The sequence below is a fragment of the Ahaetulla prasina genome, chromosome 6 (assembly GCF_028640845.1).
Source record: "Ahaetulla prasina isolate Xishuangbanna chromosome 6, ASM2864084v1, whole genome shotgun sequence".
Taxonomy (NCBI): Eukaryota; Metazoa; Chordata; class Lepidosauria; order Squamata; family Colubridae; genus Ahaetulla; species Ahaetulla prasina.
In genome coordinates, this window is record NC_080544.1 from 8,560,875 (window position 1) to 8,573,947 (window position 13,073).

The 13,073-nt window shown below is 39.1% G+C and overlaps 1 protein-coding gene across 2 annotated transcripts in view; it reads left to right on the forward strand.

Annotated features, from left to right (window-relative positions):
• The first annotated feature begins 7,381 nt into the window (after positions 1 to 7,381).
• LOC131201176 (pulmonary surfactant-associated protein A-like) overlaps positions 7,382 to 13,073 on the forward strand; it is a 29,878-nt gene continuing 24,186 nt past the window's right edge. Inside the window, exons 1-3 of one of the 2 annotated variants that reach the window (XM_058188861.1) lie at positions 7,382 to 7,465; positions 10,292 to 10,387; positions 11,988 to 12,077. In XM_058188861.1, coding sequence (XP_058044844.1) covers positions 10,306 to 10,387; positions 11,988 to 12,077 — 172 coding nt within the window. In that variant the 5' untranslated portion in view covers positions 7,382 to 7,465; positions 10,292 to 10,305. Of the gene's footprint in view, positions 7,466 to 9,207; positions 9,229 to 10,291; positions 10,388 to 11,987; positions 12,078 to 13,073 lie in introns of those variants that run through there. The other variant, XM_058188862.1, reaches the window with a different exon arrangement.

Genomic DNA, 13,073 nt, shown 5'->3' on the forward strand with positions numbered 1-13,073 from the left:
AATAAGTTCTGACAGGTTCTGGAGAACCGGTAGCGGAAATTTTGACTAGTTCAGAGAAGCGGCAGCTTGGTGCATGTGGCTTGGTGGGCGTGGCAGGGGAAGGATACTGCAAAATCTCCATTCCCACCCCACTCTGGGGCCAGCCAGAGGTGGTATTTGCCGGTTCTCCAAACTACTCAAAATTTCCACTATCATTTCTCCAGAACCTGTCAGAACCTGCTGGATTTCACTCCTGCTCTGGCTGGCCCCAGAGTTGGGTGGGAATGGAGATTTTGCAGTATCCTTCCCCTGCCACACCTACAGAACCGGTAGTAAAAAAAATTGGATTTCACCTGAAGTCAGCTGGGTGATTTTGGGCCAGTCACTTCCTCTCATTTCAAGCCATTTCAAGGTTGATGATAGGAGATGAAAACATTAGGTATCGCCACCTAGAGTTGTATACCTAAAGGTGGAATATGTTGTACATTTGATAAAACAAAATGCTCACAATCATCAAGCCTTAGTCACCTCCTTAGCTTGACTACTGCAATATGCTCTACATGGGGCTGCCCTTGAAAAGTCTACAGAAGCTTCAAAATGGAGTGGCTCACATGACTTTGCTCAGGCCTAGGTATGCATATGTGTGTCACTTCTCCTCCTGTATTGGCTGCCAAGTTGCTTGCAGGTTCAATTCAAGGTGCTGGCTATCACCTTTAAAGTCCTATCTGGCTTGGGATCAGATTATAGGAAGGACTATCTTTTCCCACTCACATCTACCCAACCTACGAAGCAGAGAGGCAAGGAATGCTGTAGAACTCCTCTCCTAAGGAAATCCATCTGATGGCACCCAGAAGAAGCGTCTTCTCCATGGTGGCTCCCTCCCTCTGGAACATCATCCATCCAGATATATGTTTTCCACACACACACCCCACTTTGACACTCTTTGCAGGCCACCGAGGAATCTGGTTTTGCCAACTCTCCTACGGAACCCAGACTGACATAGATCCCATCAAGCCCATCAACAGATCATGCCAGACTAATCTTATTCTTTGACAAAGTGACAAAATTAGTGAACCAGAGGAATGCTTTCAATATAATTTACTTGGACTTCAGTAAAGCATTTGATAAAGAAGACCATAACCTACTACTAGATAAAGTAGAAAAATGTGGGTTAGACAGCACCACCACCAGATGGATTTGTAACTGGCTGACCAACTGCACTCAACGTGTAGTCCTCAATGGAACTACATCCACATGGAGGGAAGTATGCAGTGGAGTACCCCAAGGCTCTGTTTTAGGCCCACTACTCTTCAACATCTTCATCAATGACTTGGACAAGGGGATAGATGGGGAACCCATTAAATTTGCAGATGACACCATGCTGGCAGGAATAGCCAACACTCCAGAAGATAGGCTCAAGATACAGAAGGATCTTGACAGACTTGAACATTGAGCGCTATCTAGCAAAATGAAATTCAACAGTGAAAAAAGTAAGGTTCTACATTTAGGCCAAAACAACAAAATGCACAGGTACCGGATATGTGGCACCTTGCTCAATAGTAGTAACTGTGAGAGGGATCTCGGAGTCCTAGTGGATAACCATTTAGATATGAGCCAGCCATGTGCAGCAGCTGCCAAAAAAGCCAACACAGTTCTGGGCTGCATAAACAGAGGGATAGAATCAAGATCACGTGAAGTGTTAATACCACTTTATAATGCCTTGGTAAGGCCACACTTGGAATATTGCATTCAGTTTTGGTCACCACGATGTAAAAAGGATGTTGAAACTCTAGAAAGAGTGCAGAGAAGAGCAACAAAGATGATTAGGGGACTGGAGGCTAAAACATATGAAGAACGGTTGCAGGAACTCGGTATGCCTAGTTTAATGAAAAGAAGGACTAGGGGAGACATGATATCAGTGTTCCAATATCTCAGGGGTTGCCACAAAGAAGAAGGAGTCAAACTATTCTCCAAAGCACCTGAGGGTAGAACAAGAAGCAATGGGTGGAAACTAATCAAGGAAAGAAGCAACTTAGAACTAAGGAGAAATTTCCTGACAGTTAGAACAATCAATAAGTGGAACAACTTGCCTGCAGAAGTTGTAAATGCTCCAACACTGGAAATTTTTAAGAAAATGTTGGATAGCCATTTGTCTGAAATGGTGTAGGATTTCCTGCCTGGGCAGGGGGTTGGACTAGAAGACCTCCAAGGTCCCTTCCAATTCTGATATTATTATTATTATTATTATTAAGTGATTGATTTACTGCTTTTTGTCATCAAGGGTTGGGGGGTTATTGCTTTTTATTGTTTTTTATATGAGATTTTTTTAAATCTTTGTAAGCCACCCAGAGTCACTGAGGGTGAGTTGAGTGGCCATATACATTTCCTTTTTTAAAAAATCCAAACATTCTGGAAAAAGGCAATGAAAAACTATTTCAGTATTGCTGTCAGAAAAACTAGATCAATCTGACCAGATATTGAGGTCAACCTTAGTTCATCTCCTAGAGTTGAGATGCTACTAACTTGAATTCAATCACCAACAGTTGAGTTCAACTGGAAGGAAGATTTTACTTATGCTAAATAGTCTAAAATTCTGATAACCCTTTGTATGGAATGGATTTGGTGCAATTTAAACATTATCGGTCTTATCTCTTAATGGTAACTAGAACAGAAGAAAAGAAGAAAAAGTCCTTTTCAAACCAGGATCAAGAATGACTGAAAATGAGTCCCACAAAAAGAATATGAATAAATATATTTTTAAAAAATATATTTCTGATGACCCCTTCAATAGACCTTGATTAGTACACAAACAGGATAGGGACACACTCCTAAATACACAGCCTGAACACCTTACTGATTTCAGCAAAACTAACACTGTGTAAAGTTAATTACTGGTTGCTCCTGTAATATTTAAACAGTCACCCAATATTTGTTGAGAGAAATCATTTCCAGGGCAATGAGCATCAAGGAGGCGAAAGCATTTGAAGAGAGTTTGGGGAGCTGTCTAGCTATTGCGTTGCGTGAAAGAAAGAGATTATAAAATGTTATTTGTAAAAGGTTTAATTCCACTTCATGGAGTCCAAGCTTTTGTTTACAAAGCTGTTTGAAGGCGAAAAGGTCTAAGAGCAGGGAATTCACTTCTAATAAGTGGTTTTCCACTGACTGAAGTCCTTTAACTGATTGGACTTCAAATAGGATTCCAATGTTTCAACTCTTGTTTCAACTCTATGTTTCAACTATGTTAGAAGCCAAGTTGGGGCCACTTTGGGTGATGCTGGTGTAAATATCTTCTTTTTTAATAAGTGACAATGGAAAAAAAAATCCCAGAAATCTTTCAAGAATGTCTATGATTTCTCTGATCTTATCTAGCCATAGTTGCAACAGGCTTCCATTTCTTCTCCTGCCTTCATCCATGCCACAAAAGGCTTTTTCTTCTTCTTCTTCTTCTTCTTCTTCTTCTTCTTCTTCTTCTTCTTCTTCTTCTTCTTCTTCTTCTTCTTCTTCTTCATCATCATCTGCTCACATACAGAGACCAATTTTGTCTCTCCAAGATGGACATTTCACATTGTGCTCCTAGCTTCTGTGAAGGCTCCCTTGGGCATTCACAGCTGTCTTGCTTCAGCCGAAGAAGCTGCTGCGCCTAGGATCTCAGAAATTAGGATGGTGTGACATAAAGAGATTCCTGCAGAACCATACCCGGTCCATTTATCACATCCATGCGGACTTCCATTATCACCCATTTGCTGAATTATACCTGGGAATCATTTGTTTACCTATGACTTAATGTTACGGTCGCCATATTTACAGACCCCTCATATCCAGGACATAAACTGTTTCAACTCCTACCCTCAAAACAACACTATAAAGCACTGCACACCAGAACAACTAGACACAAGAACAGTTTTTTCCTGAAGGCCCTAACTCTGCTAAACAAATAATTCCCTCGACACTGTCAGACTATTTACTGAATCTGCACTAATATTAATCGTTTCATACTTCCCATCACCAATCTCTTTCCACTTACGACTGTATGACTGTAACTTTGTTGCTGGTAATCCTTATGATTTATATTGATATTGATTGTTCTTGATTGCTTATTTGTACCCTATGCTTATCATTAAGTGTTGTATCATTAAGTGTTAAATTGTACCCTATGACCATCATTTGTGTTGTTAATGTTGTACCTCGATGAAGGTATCTTTTCTTTTATGTACACTGAGAGCATCTGCACCAAGACAAATTCCTTGTGTGTCCAATCACACTTGGCCAATACAAAATTCTATTCTATTCTATTCTATTCTATTCTATTCTATTCTATTCTATTCTATTCTATTCTATTCTATTTCTTTTATGTACACTGAGAGCATATGCACCAAGACAAATTCCTTGTGTGTCCAATCACAATTGGCCAATAAAAATTCTATTCTATTCTATTGATATCTGGACTGCCAAAATGCAAGTCATCTAAAGATGGCAGCAATTTCCAATAACATATTTAGTGTACCATCATATACAATTAATCGGACCTGCCCAGTCACCACCCCCTTCCTTTAACTCTCTTCCCTTCTCTGTTATTGGATATGAATGTTAAAATAAAACTTTTTTTAAAAAAAAGAAAAAAAAAAGAAAATAAGATGGCAGCAATAAGATTAAGGATTCCAATTCTCTGCTGACATCTGGTGATCATCCAGTTTTTTTGTTTACAAAGCTGTTTGTAAACATGAGATACAATAGAAGCTAGAATGGCAATAAAGTCCATCTTACTGATTGGAATTAGAATATAATAGAGCTGGAAGGGACATTGAGTGGGGGGGTGTCTTCTAGTCCAGGGGTCTCCAACCTTGGCAACTTTAAGACTTGTGGACTTCAACTCCCAGAATTCCTCAGCCAGCTTTGCTGGAATTCTGGGAGTTGAAGTCCACAAGTCTTAAAGTTGCCAAGGTTGGAGACCCCTGTTCTAGTCCAACCCCCTGCTCTTCTTAAAAACCTCCAGTGGTGGAGCACACACAACGTCTGGAGGCAAGCTGTTCCACTGATTAATTGTCTTCACTGTTAGGAAGTTTCTCTTAATCCCAGGTTGCTTCTCTCCTTGGTTAGTTTCCATCCATTGCTTCTTGTCCTGCCTTCAGGTGCTTTGGAGAATAATTTAACCCCTTCTTTGTGGCAGCCCCTCAAATACTGGAACACTGGAACACTGCTATCAGATCCCCCTTAGTCCTTCTTTTCTCTAGACTAGTCAAGGCCAAATCCTACAACTGTTCTTCATATGTTTTAGTCTCCAGGCCTTTGATCATCTTAATTGCTTTTCTCTGCACTTTTGTCGTGTCCCACTCCTCCGCTGACGGCCGGGTCAGGGAAATCCGAATCAGGCGTGCCTCTGCAGCTCTACCAAAGTCCTAGCAAAGTTCTCAAGGCAGGCAGAAGAGACCAGAAAGTGACTTCAGCAAGATAAGGTAGACTTTGCCTGACTCAGAGAATGCCAGAAAGCAGATCCTTTATATAGGCCATGGGGTGTGGCTCCATGACTCAGCACTTATCCCGGCCTGCCCCTCCCTTCCTTCTGTTGACGCCACTTATCAATTCTCCTGAAGCGAGGGTCACTCCAGTCTGCAGCTGTTGGTAATTGACCTTCCTCAGGCTCACATGCTGTGGGGGAGGGGGAGGGGTCTAGTTGCTCCGTTTGCCTGGGCATGGAGCCAGGGCTGGGGGCTGGAGGCACTTCTTCTTCCTCAGCCTGTCTGGGCCTGGAGCCAGGGCTGGGGCCGGGAGGTATGCTAGGACATTCCTCAGCGTTCGGAAGCAGATAAGAAGGCCCCGGCTGCGGGGAAAGCGGACGAGGCACAACAACTTTGTGCAAAGTCTCAACGAGGAGAGGAGAAGGGAGGAGGAGGTGAGGAGAGAGGGGAGGGGGAGCAGAGAGGTGCAGAGAGGGGAGGGGGAAGGGGTGGAGAGAGGAGGGGAGAAGAGAAGAAAAGAAAAGAGAAAAGACAAAACTGAGGTTCTTTTCTTGTAAACCCCTATATTCAACCTTTAACTTCAGTTTTCATAGATCAGGAATTCTCATGAACATATTTGATATTAGGTTTGAGTTCACCTAATATTAAAGTGTGTTTTATTCCCAAAGGAAGTAATTCTCATCATCATGACAATACCCTATACCTTAAAAATTTGCTCCACTTCATTTAAGCAAAGTGATCTGATTTTGCTGACCTTTGCAAAATAATGTTATTTTTCAGGACATAAATTTATCTCCTAGGATAAAAGAGGTTTAAAACTATGTACTTGAAAAAAAGGAACCCTTTGGATAAAAAGCAATTTTGGTAAGGAAACCTGATGAGAAGTACCTATTCAAATGTAATTATGTGGAGCTTTTTCTTTAATAAACATGATTTTAGTATACAAATGGCATTGGATTTATACATGAAAATTGTCACTGAAAGAAATAGTTAATTTCTTCTAAATGGATGTTTATGAACAACTGCATTATGAATGTTATGTGATATTTCTTAAGTGGATTTCAAAAGAGGTTTCTGGTCCAGAAATTGATTGATCAGAGTTTACTTCTGAAGTCCATATCAGTTGTTACAATTTTCAGTAAAAATCAGAGGCGTGGAATAGATTCTGAGAACGTTAAGAAGTACGTTCAACAGGACTATAAACCCAGCAAAGAGAAGCTGAATATGTTATCTATGTTTAGTTAACCGAGAGGAGATATAATAGCATTTTTTATTACTTGCCTAATGACCGGTAGCCTACTTTCTATTCCAGAAAAAGGAATTGTGATTTTAAAACTGGAGTCTAACTAAGCAACTGTTTGGTGTGCTTTGTTTTGATACCCAGAGCAAAAGTTGTTATTTGTCACCTAAAAGGACCCTTCCAACTGTTGGATTCTAGGATTGCATAACTAATTTTGTGTAGTAATTCTTTCTTTTTGTGGCTTGTTTTTTTAAGTCTTCAATATGGAACAGGACATCCTCCTCAGGGTATATGTTCTAGGTCAACCATGTCAGATTTCTAATCGTGTTTTTGTTCCATCTGTCTTTGTACCTACTGTTACTTTGTGGACAGATAATCTACACAAAGAATGTGCGTTTTATTGTCAGATTTCTAGAGAAGAGTTTGTAGCTCTGTGTTTGGTTAGGCACCAAAAACTACGAGGCATATATCCTTATGAATGAATTAGATCGTCCCATGGAAACTTTATATGTGCAAACAATTTCCAACAGAAAGATTTTTATTCTCTCTATTGTATTGTCTAAGAACATGGATTTTTTAAAAAAATATACTGTGTATATCTTATTTCTGAAAGACAATCGGTATTGACAGGTGACTATTCTAGCTTTGCTAAATCTTTTTCCGTAACGGAACAGCTATGTAAATAAAACTGAAGGGACAGGTAGAGAATGAAGACAAGACAATTGTATACACATACACTATAAATTGAAAATTTTCACTGTTCCTCATTATTTTGTCCTGAAGTGAAAGGGTAAGTTGAAATCCTTCATTCAAAGCTACAACCGCTATCTAGTTTGTTGTGAAAGGGTCCTAATAGTTTAGCAGAACTATTTATACCTATACCTGTAGCATTCCATGGTATGTTTTAGAATTCCATAAAGATGCATGCCAATTTTAAAATTAACACATCGCGCAATGTAGTAATAATAGTAATTTTTAGCCTGTCATGCTGACTTAATTGGAACTGAAATTGAAAAGGGGGAGAAGGGCAATTTTAAAGTAATTTAACTACATAATTTTGGAATAAAGAAGGGTCGCACTGGGTGGTCATTTAGATATTTTCATCTTTTTAATTTATCAGTTTAAAGCAAATGCTGTTGATAATGTCGTAACTACCAGTAGAATAAAGAGATGCAAATAAAATGCCTAGTTTAAAGAGGGAGGAAGTATCAAATATTTTCTAAACAAAAGTCAAAATTATTTCCAAGGGTCTCCTTCACTGCTGCAGACCACAATTATTAAATTTTTGTCTATTGTTAAGTAAAATAGAACACAACGTGCAAGTTCTCAACCAAGAAGACATTTTTATGTTTGCTGGGATGGCCACACTGACTGCTTTCGTTAGAGATAATCTAAGTTTAATGATGATTGTCACCCCTTATAAATAATTTTTGCGGAAAACAGAAAAGAAAAATGAAGTCATGATATACATTCTTGAGGATTAGACTAAAAGTAATAGACCATAGGAAAAGCAAAATCTTTGTAGTAACCACAGAGTAAGAGATTAGCTGATATTTTTACTTATAGCTTCTATCAAAGAAAATTGGAAATTACTTCTTTATAATCCTTTTGTTTCTGTTCTTCAATTTTTTCCATTTTTGGTTTTGCTCTTTTCTTTTTCCCTGGTTTTCCCCCTCATTTCCCATTCCAATGACTAGTTCTGATTAGTTTTTATTCTGTATTCCCAATTCTAACAAAGTTTTTTTTTTTAAAAATGTTCACATATTGCTTGAATCAGCAGAAAGGACTAATGGTTTTGACCTGTTCCAATTATGGTAGGACACAAGTTCGAACTGGTGGAATTTAAGATATGAAAATAAGTTGAGTGGCTAATTTTGATATCCTAAAATGGACCAGATATGGCTACTGCTTGGATGCCTAGAAAAGTTTAATTATTATTATTTTTTTTAAAAAAGGCAAAGAGAATCCATTTCCACGATTTTGCCAAGAGACTAGATGAATGTGTTTTTGAAATCACTAGGAGTTGAGTTTCACCTGAAGAAGATCTGATCTTTTATTTTTATTTATTTTATTTTATTTTATTTATTTGTCAAACACAACAATGGCCCAGATATGGCTTGAGCCATATCTATAAGCATGAAACAACCATATGAATTAGATAGAACCAAAGAGAACATTAGGACAGGAACGGTAGGCACGCTGGTGCTCTTATGCACACCCCTTACAGACCTCTTAGGAATGGGGTGAGGTCAACAGTAGATAGTCTTTGGTTAAAGCTTTGGGGATTTTGGGAAGAGACCACAGAGTCAGGTAGTGCATTCCAGGCATTAACAACTCTGTTACTGAAGTCATATTTTCTACAATCAAGATTGGAGCAGTTTACATTAAGCTTAAATCTATTGTGTGCTCGTGTATTGTTGTGATTGAAGCTGAAGTAGTCTTCAACAGGAAGGACATTGCAATAGATGATTCTATGAGTTAAACTCAGGTCATGTCAAAGGAGGCGGAGTTCTAAATTTTCTAAACCCAGGATTTCAAGTCTGGTGGCATAAGGTATTTTGTTGTGATCAGAGGAGTGAAGAACTCTTCTTGTAAAATATTTCTGGACACGTTCAATTGTATTGATGTCTGAAATGAGGTATGGGTTCCAGACAGGCGAGCTGTATTCAAGAATTGGTCTAGCAAATATTTTATATGCTCTGGTTAGTAGTGTAGTGTTTCTGGAGAAGAAGTTACGCAAGATTAGGTTTACAACTTTTAAGGCCTTTTTTGCGATGTAGTTGCAGTGGGCTTTGGCACGTAGGTCATTTGATATGAAAACTCCAAAGTCTTTGATGGAGTGAGGGTCATCTACAAGGTCATGTCCATCCAGCTTGTATTTAGTGTTCTGATTCTTTTTTCCAATGTGTAAGACAGAGCATTTGTTGGTTGAGATTTAGAGTTGCCAAATTTTTGACCATTCCGACACAAAGTCAAGGTCTTTTTGAAGGGTTCAAGGTCTTGTGATACAACTTTTTGAGACATGGAGATGCTCCATAATGCAATGCTATGGATCTTCACCAGTCAAAATCAAGACTGTTTAGATGTTAATATGCACTTAATGCTTTCCATAAATACTCTTTACAGCAGGGGTCTCCAACCTTGGCAACTTTAAGACTTGTGGACTTCAACTCCCAGAATCCCTCAGCCAGCAAAGCTGGCTGAGGAATTCTGGGAGTTGAAGTCCACAAGTCTTAAAGTTGCCAAGGTTGGAGACCCCTGCTTTACAGCATCAAATTGTTCCCAGAAGTACAAGTAGCTGTTTCATCATAAAAGTGGAAAACTGAGGTATGGATTATGAAGGAAACCTTATTTGATGCATGGAGGGTGGAATGCTGCAACTCTGGCTGATATTTTTAAAAATTGCCTCCTTAGCCTATGTTTTACCTTTTACCTTTCACCACTCACCACACCGATATTATTGATAACCATGTCATTCCCTAATTTAAAAAACCTGCTCATTATGTGTAAATCCCTTCAACCTTTTTTTCCAATTTGTTGTGAGCCATTTTAGAAATAAAAGGTTATTTTGATGCAAGGTGAAAATATTTGTTGAAAACATTTTTTTTTCATTTAGTTGATTGAAAAAGGATGCTGTCCTCACAGCTGGTTCAGATCCTTGCTATAACAGCTGCTTTGCTGGTAGAAGCTCATGCAGAGATAAATTGTCCAGGTAAACTTGGAACTAACAAAAACTTCAACAGTAATGATTAAGTGATCAAAAATACAGTTGTAAATAATCAGAGATTATCCTGTTGCTAATGAACAGAAGGACATTCTGTGTGGTTTCTCATGTCTGGATTTTACTGATGAATTCTTCAGGGGAAATCTATAATCATAGATTCGAGTTTTAAAATGGGAAGATTATTATTATTATTACTATTAGCCAACACTCCAGAAGATAGGCTCAAGATGCAGAAAGATCTTGACAGACTAGAACATTGGGCGCTATCTAACAAAATGAAATTCAACAGTGAAAAAAGTAAGATTCTACATTTAGGCCAAAAAAACAAAATGCACAGGTACCGGATATGTGGTACCTTGCTCAATAGTAGTAATTGTGAGAGGGATCTCAGAGTCCTAGTGGACAACCATTTAGATATGAACCAGCCGTGTGCAGCAGCTGCCAAAAAAGCCAACACAGTTCTGGGCTGCATAAACAGAGGGATAGAATCAAGATCACATGAAGTGTTAATACCACTTTATAAGGCCTTGGTAAGGCCACACTTGGAATATTGCATTCAATTTTGGTTGCCACGATGTAAAAAAGATGCTGAGACTCTAAAAAGAGTGCAGAGAAGAGCAACAATGATGATTAGGGGACTGGAGGCTAAAACATATGAAGAACGGTTGCAGGAACTGGGTATGTCTAGTTTAATGAAAAGAAGGACTAGGGGAGACATGATAGCAGTGTTCCAATATCTCAGGGGTTGCCACAAAGAAGAGGGAGTCAAACTATTCTCCAAAGCACCTGAGGGTAGAACAAGAAGCAATGGGTGGAAACTGATCAAGGAGAGAAGCAACTTAGAACTAAGGAGAAATTTCCTGACAGTTAGAACAATTAATCAGTGGAACAACTTGCCTGCAGAAGTTGTGAATGCTCCAACACTGGAAATTTTTAAGAAAATGTTGGATAGCCATTTGTCTGAAATGGTGTAGGGTTTCCTGCCTGGGCAGGGGGTTGGACTAGAAGACCTCCAAGGTCCCTTCCAACTCTGATATTATTATTATTATTATTATTATTATTATTATTATTATTATTATTATTATTATTATTATTATTATTATTATTATTATTTCTTGATTTATCAAATATTTGCTGGCCAGAGTTGTTTCATTACTTGTTGGGCAGCAAATAGGCAGACAGACAGAAAGGGTTTCCCATTTTTAAACTGCAATAAGAGAAGTGCAATTTTTTTAAAAAATAAAATGCAATGGGGACAGTAGACTGGCATGAACTTTTATAGGTTTTTCCACGGAATATTACAGAAAATTTAAGCATTTGAAAGAAAAGAAAGAAAGAAAAGAAGGAAGGAAGGAAGGAAGGAAAGGGAAAGGGAAAGGGAAGGGAAGGGAAGGGAAGGGAAGGGAAGGAAAAGAAAGGAGCATCATATATATATATTGTCTACCCCAATTTGAGAGTTTGGGTTATTGAAGTTCAGGATATATTTATGTTTCTACAACAGAACAATGAAACGCCAATGCTCTTTTATATCTGAAATTTCAAATTGGTGCCCAAGGATGTTAAAAAGTATATATTTTCCTTTGAACAGAACCCCAAGGACCTCATGGAAGAACTGGACTTCCTGGCCCTCAAGGAGCAAAAGGCAGTCCCGGCATTCAAGGACCTCCTGGTCCATCAGGTGATGGAGTATCTTCCTTTTGGCTTTTCTTGGGCTCCCAGACCTGAGCAGATATGCTTGTCCCAACCTCTAGCTTTGCCCAATTCAAAATTCCAAGCAAAACACGCGAGAATCCTCCTCTTCCCTTTTAAAATATCTCTTTGATTACGATCAGTGGTGGGATTCAGCCAGTTCGCACCTATTCGGGAGAACCGGTTATTAACTTTCTAAGCAGTTTTGAGAACCAGCTGTTGGAAGAAATCTTATTTTGTTTTTTCCTACTTTACAGGGCTAATCCTGTAAGGAAGGAAACATTCTGGTGGTGTTTCTAGCCTAATCTTTATTGTCCTGCTTACAGAAAGTGCCTCTCTGCTTAACCCTTAGTACATTGTAACAGCTAAGGGGAAGCGCCCATCGACGTGAGTGACGTTGAATTGGCCACGCCCACACAGTCACATGACCACCGAGCCACGCCTACCCAGCTGGTCATTAGGGCAGAGAACCAGTTGTTAAATTATTTGAAACCCACCACTGATTACGATATTGCCTGATGACATGTTCTGAACAACCTCAAACGACTGCACGCTATTTTGCAAGACTGCTTCATCTTTATGAGATCACGCCCTCTGAAGGGATTTCGAAGTGCCCCTATTTTTGTAAACTGGTTTCTTCCAGACAATAATTAGTGCCCTCATTCACACAATCATCTTCTAGGTATTTTATTCAATGAAAAGGAGACCAAACTGTCTTTGTGTTTTGTTGTGCTGTCTAGACCAGGGGTCTGCAAACTTGGCTCTTTTAAGACTTGTGGACTTCAACTCCCAGAGCAAAGCTGGCTGAGGAACTCTGGGAGTTGAAGTCCACAAGTCTTAAAAGAGCCAAGTTTGCAGACCCCTGGCCTAGACAACTGGGCATTCATTTATCAATTTATTCAATTCATTTGCTGCCCATCTCATTGTCTGGGCAGCTTTCAATCTGATAAAATGATATTGTAAAAGATTAAAATAGTAAGACAAC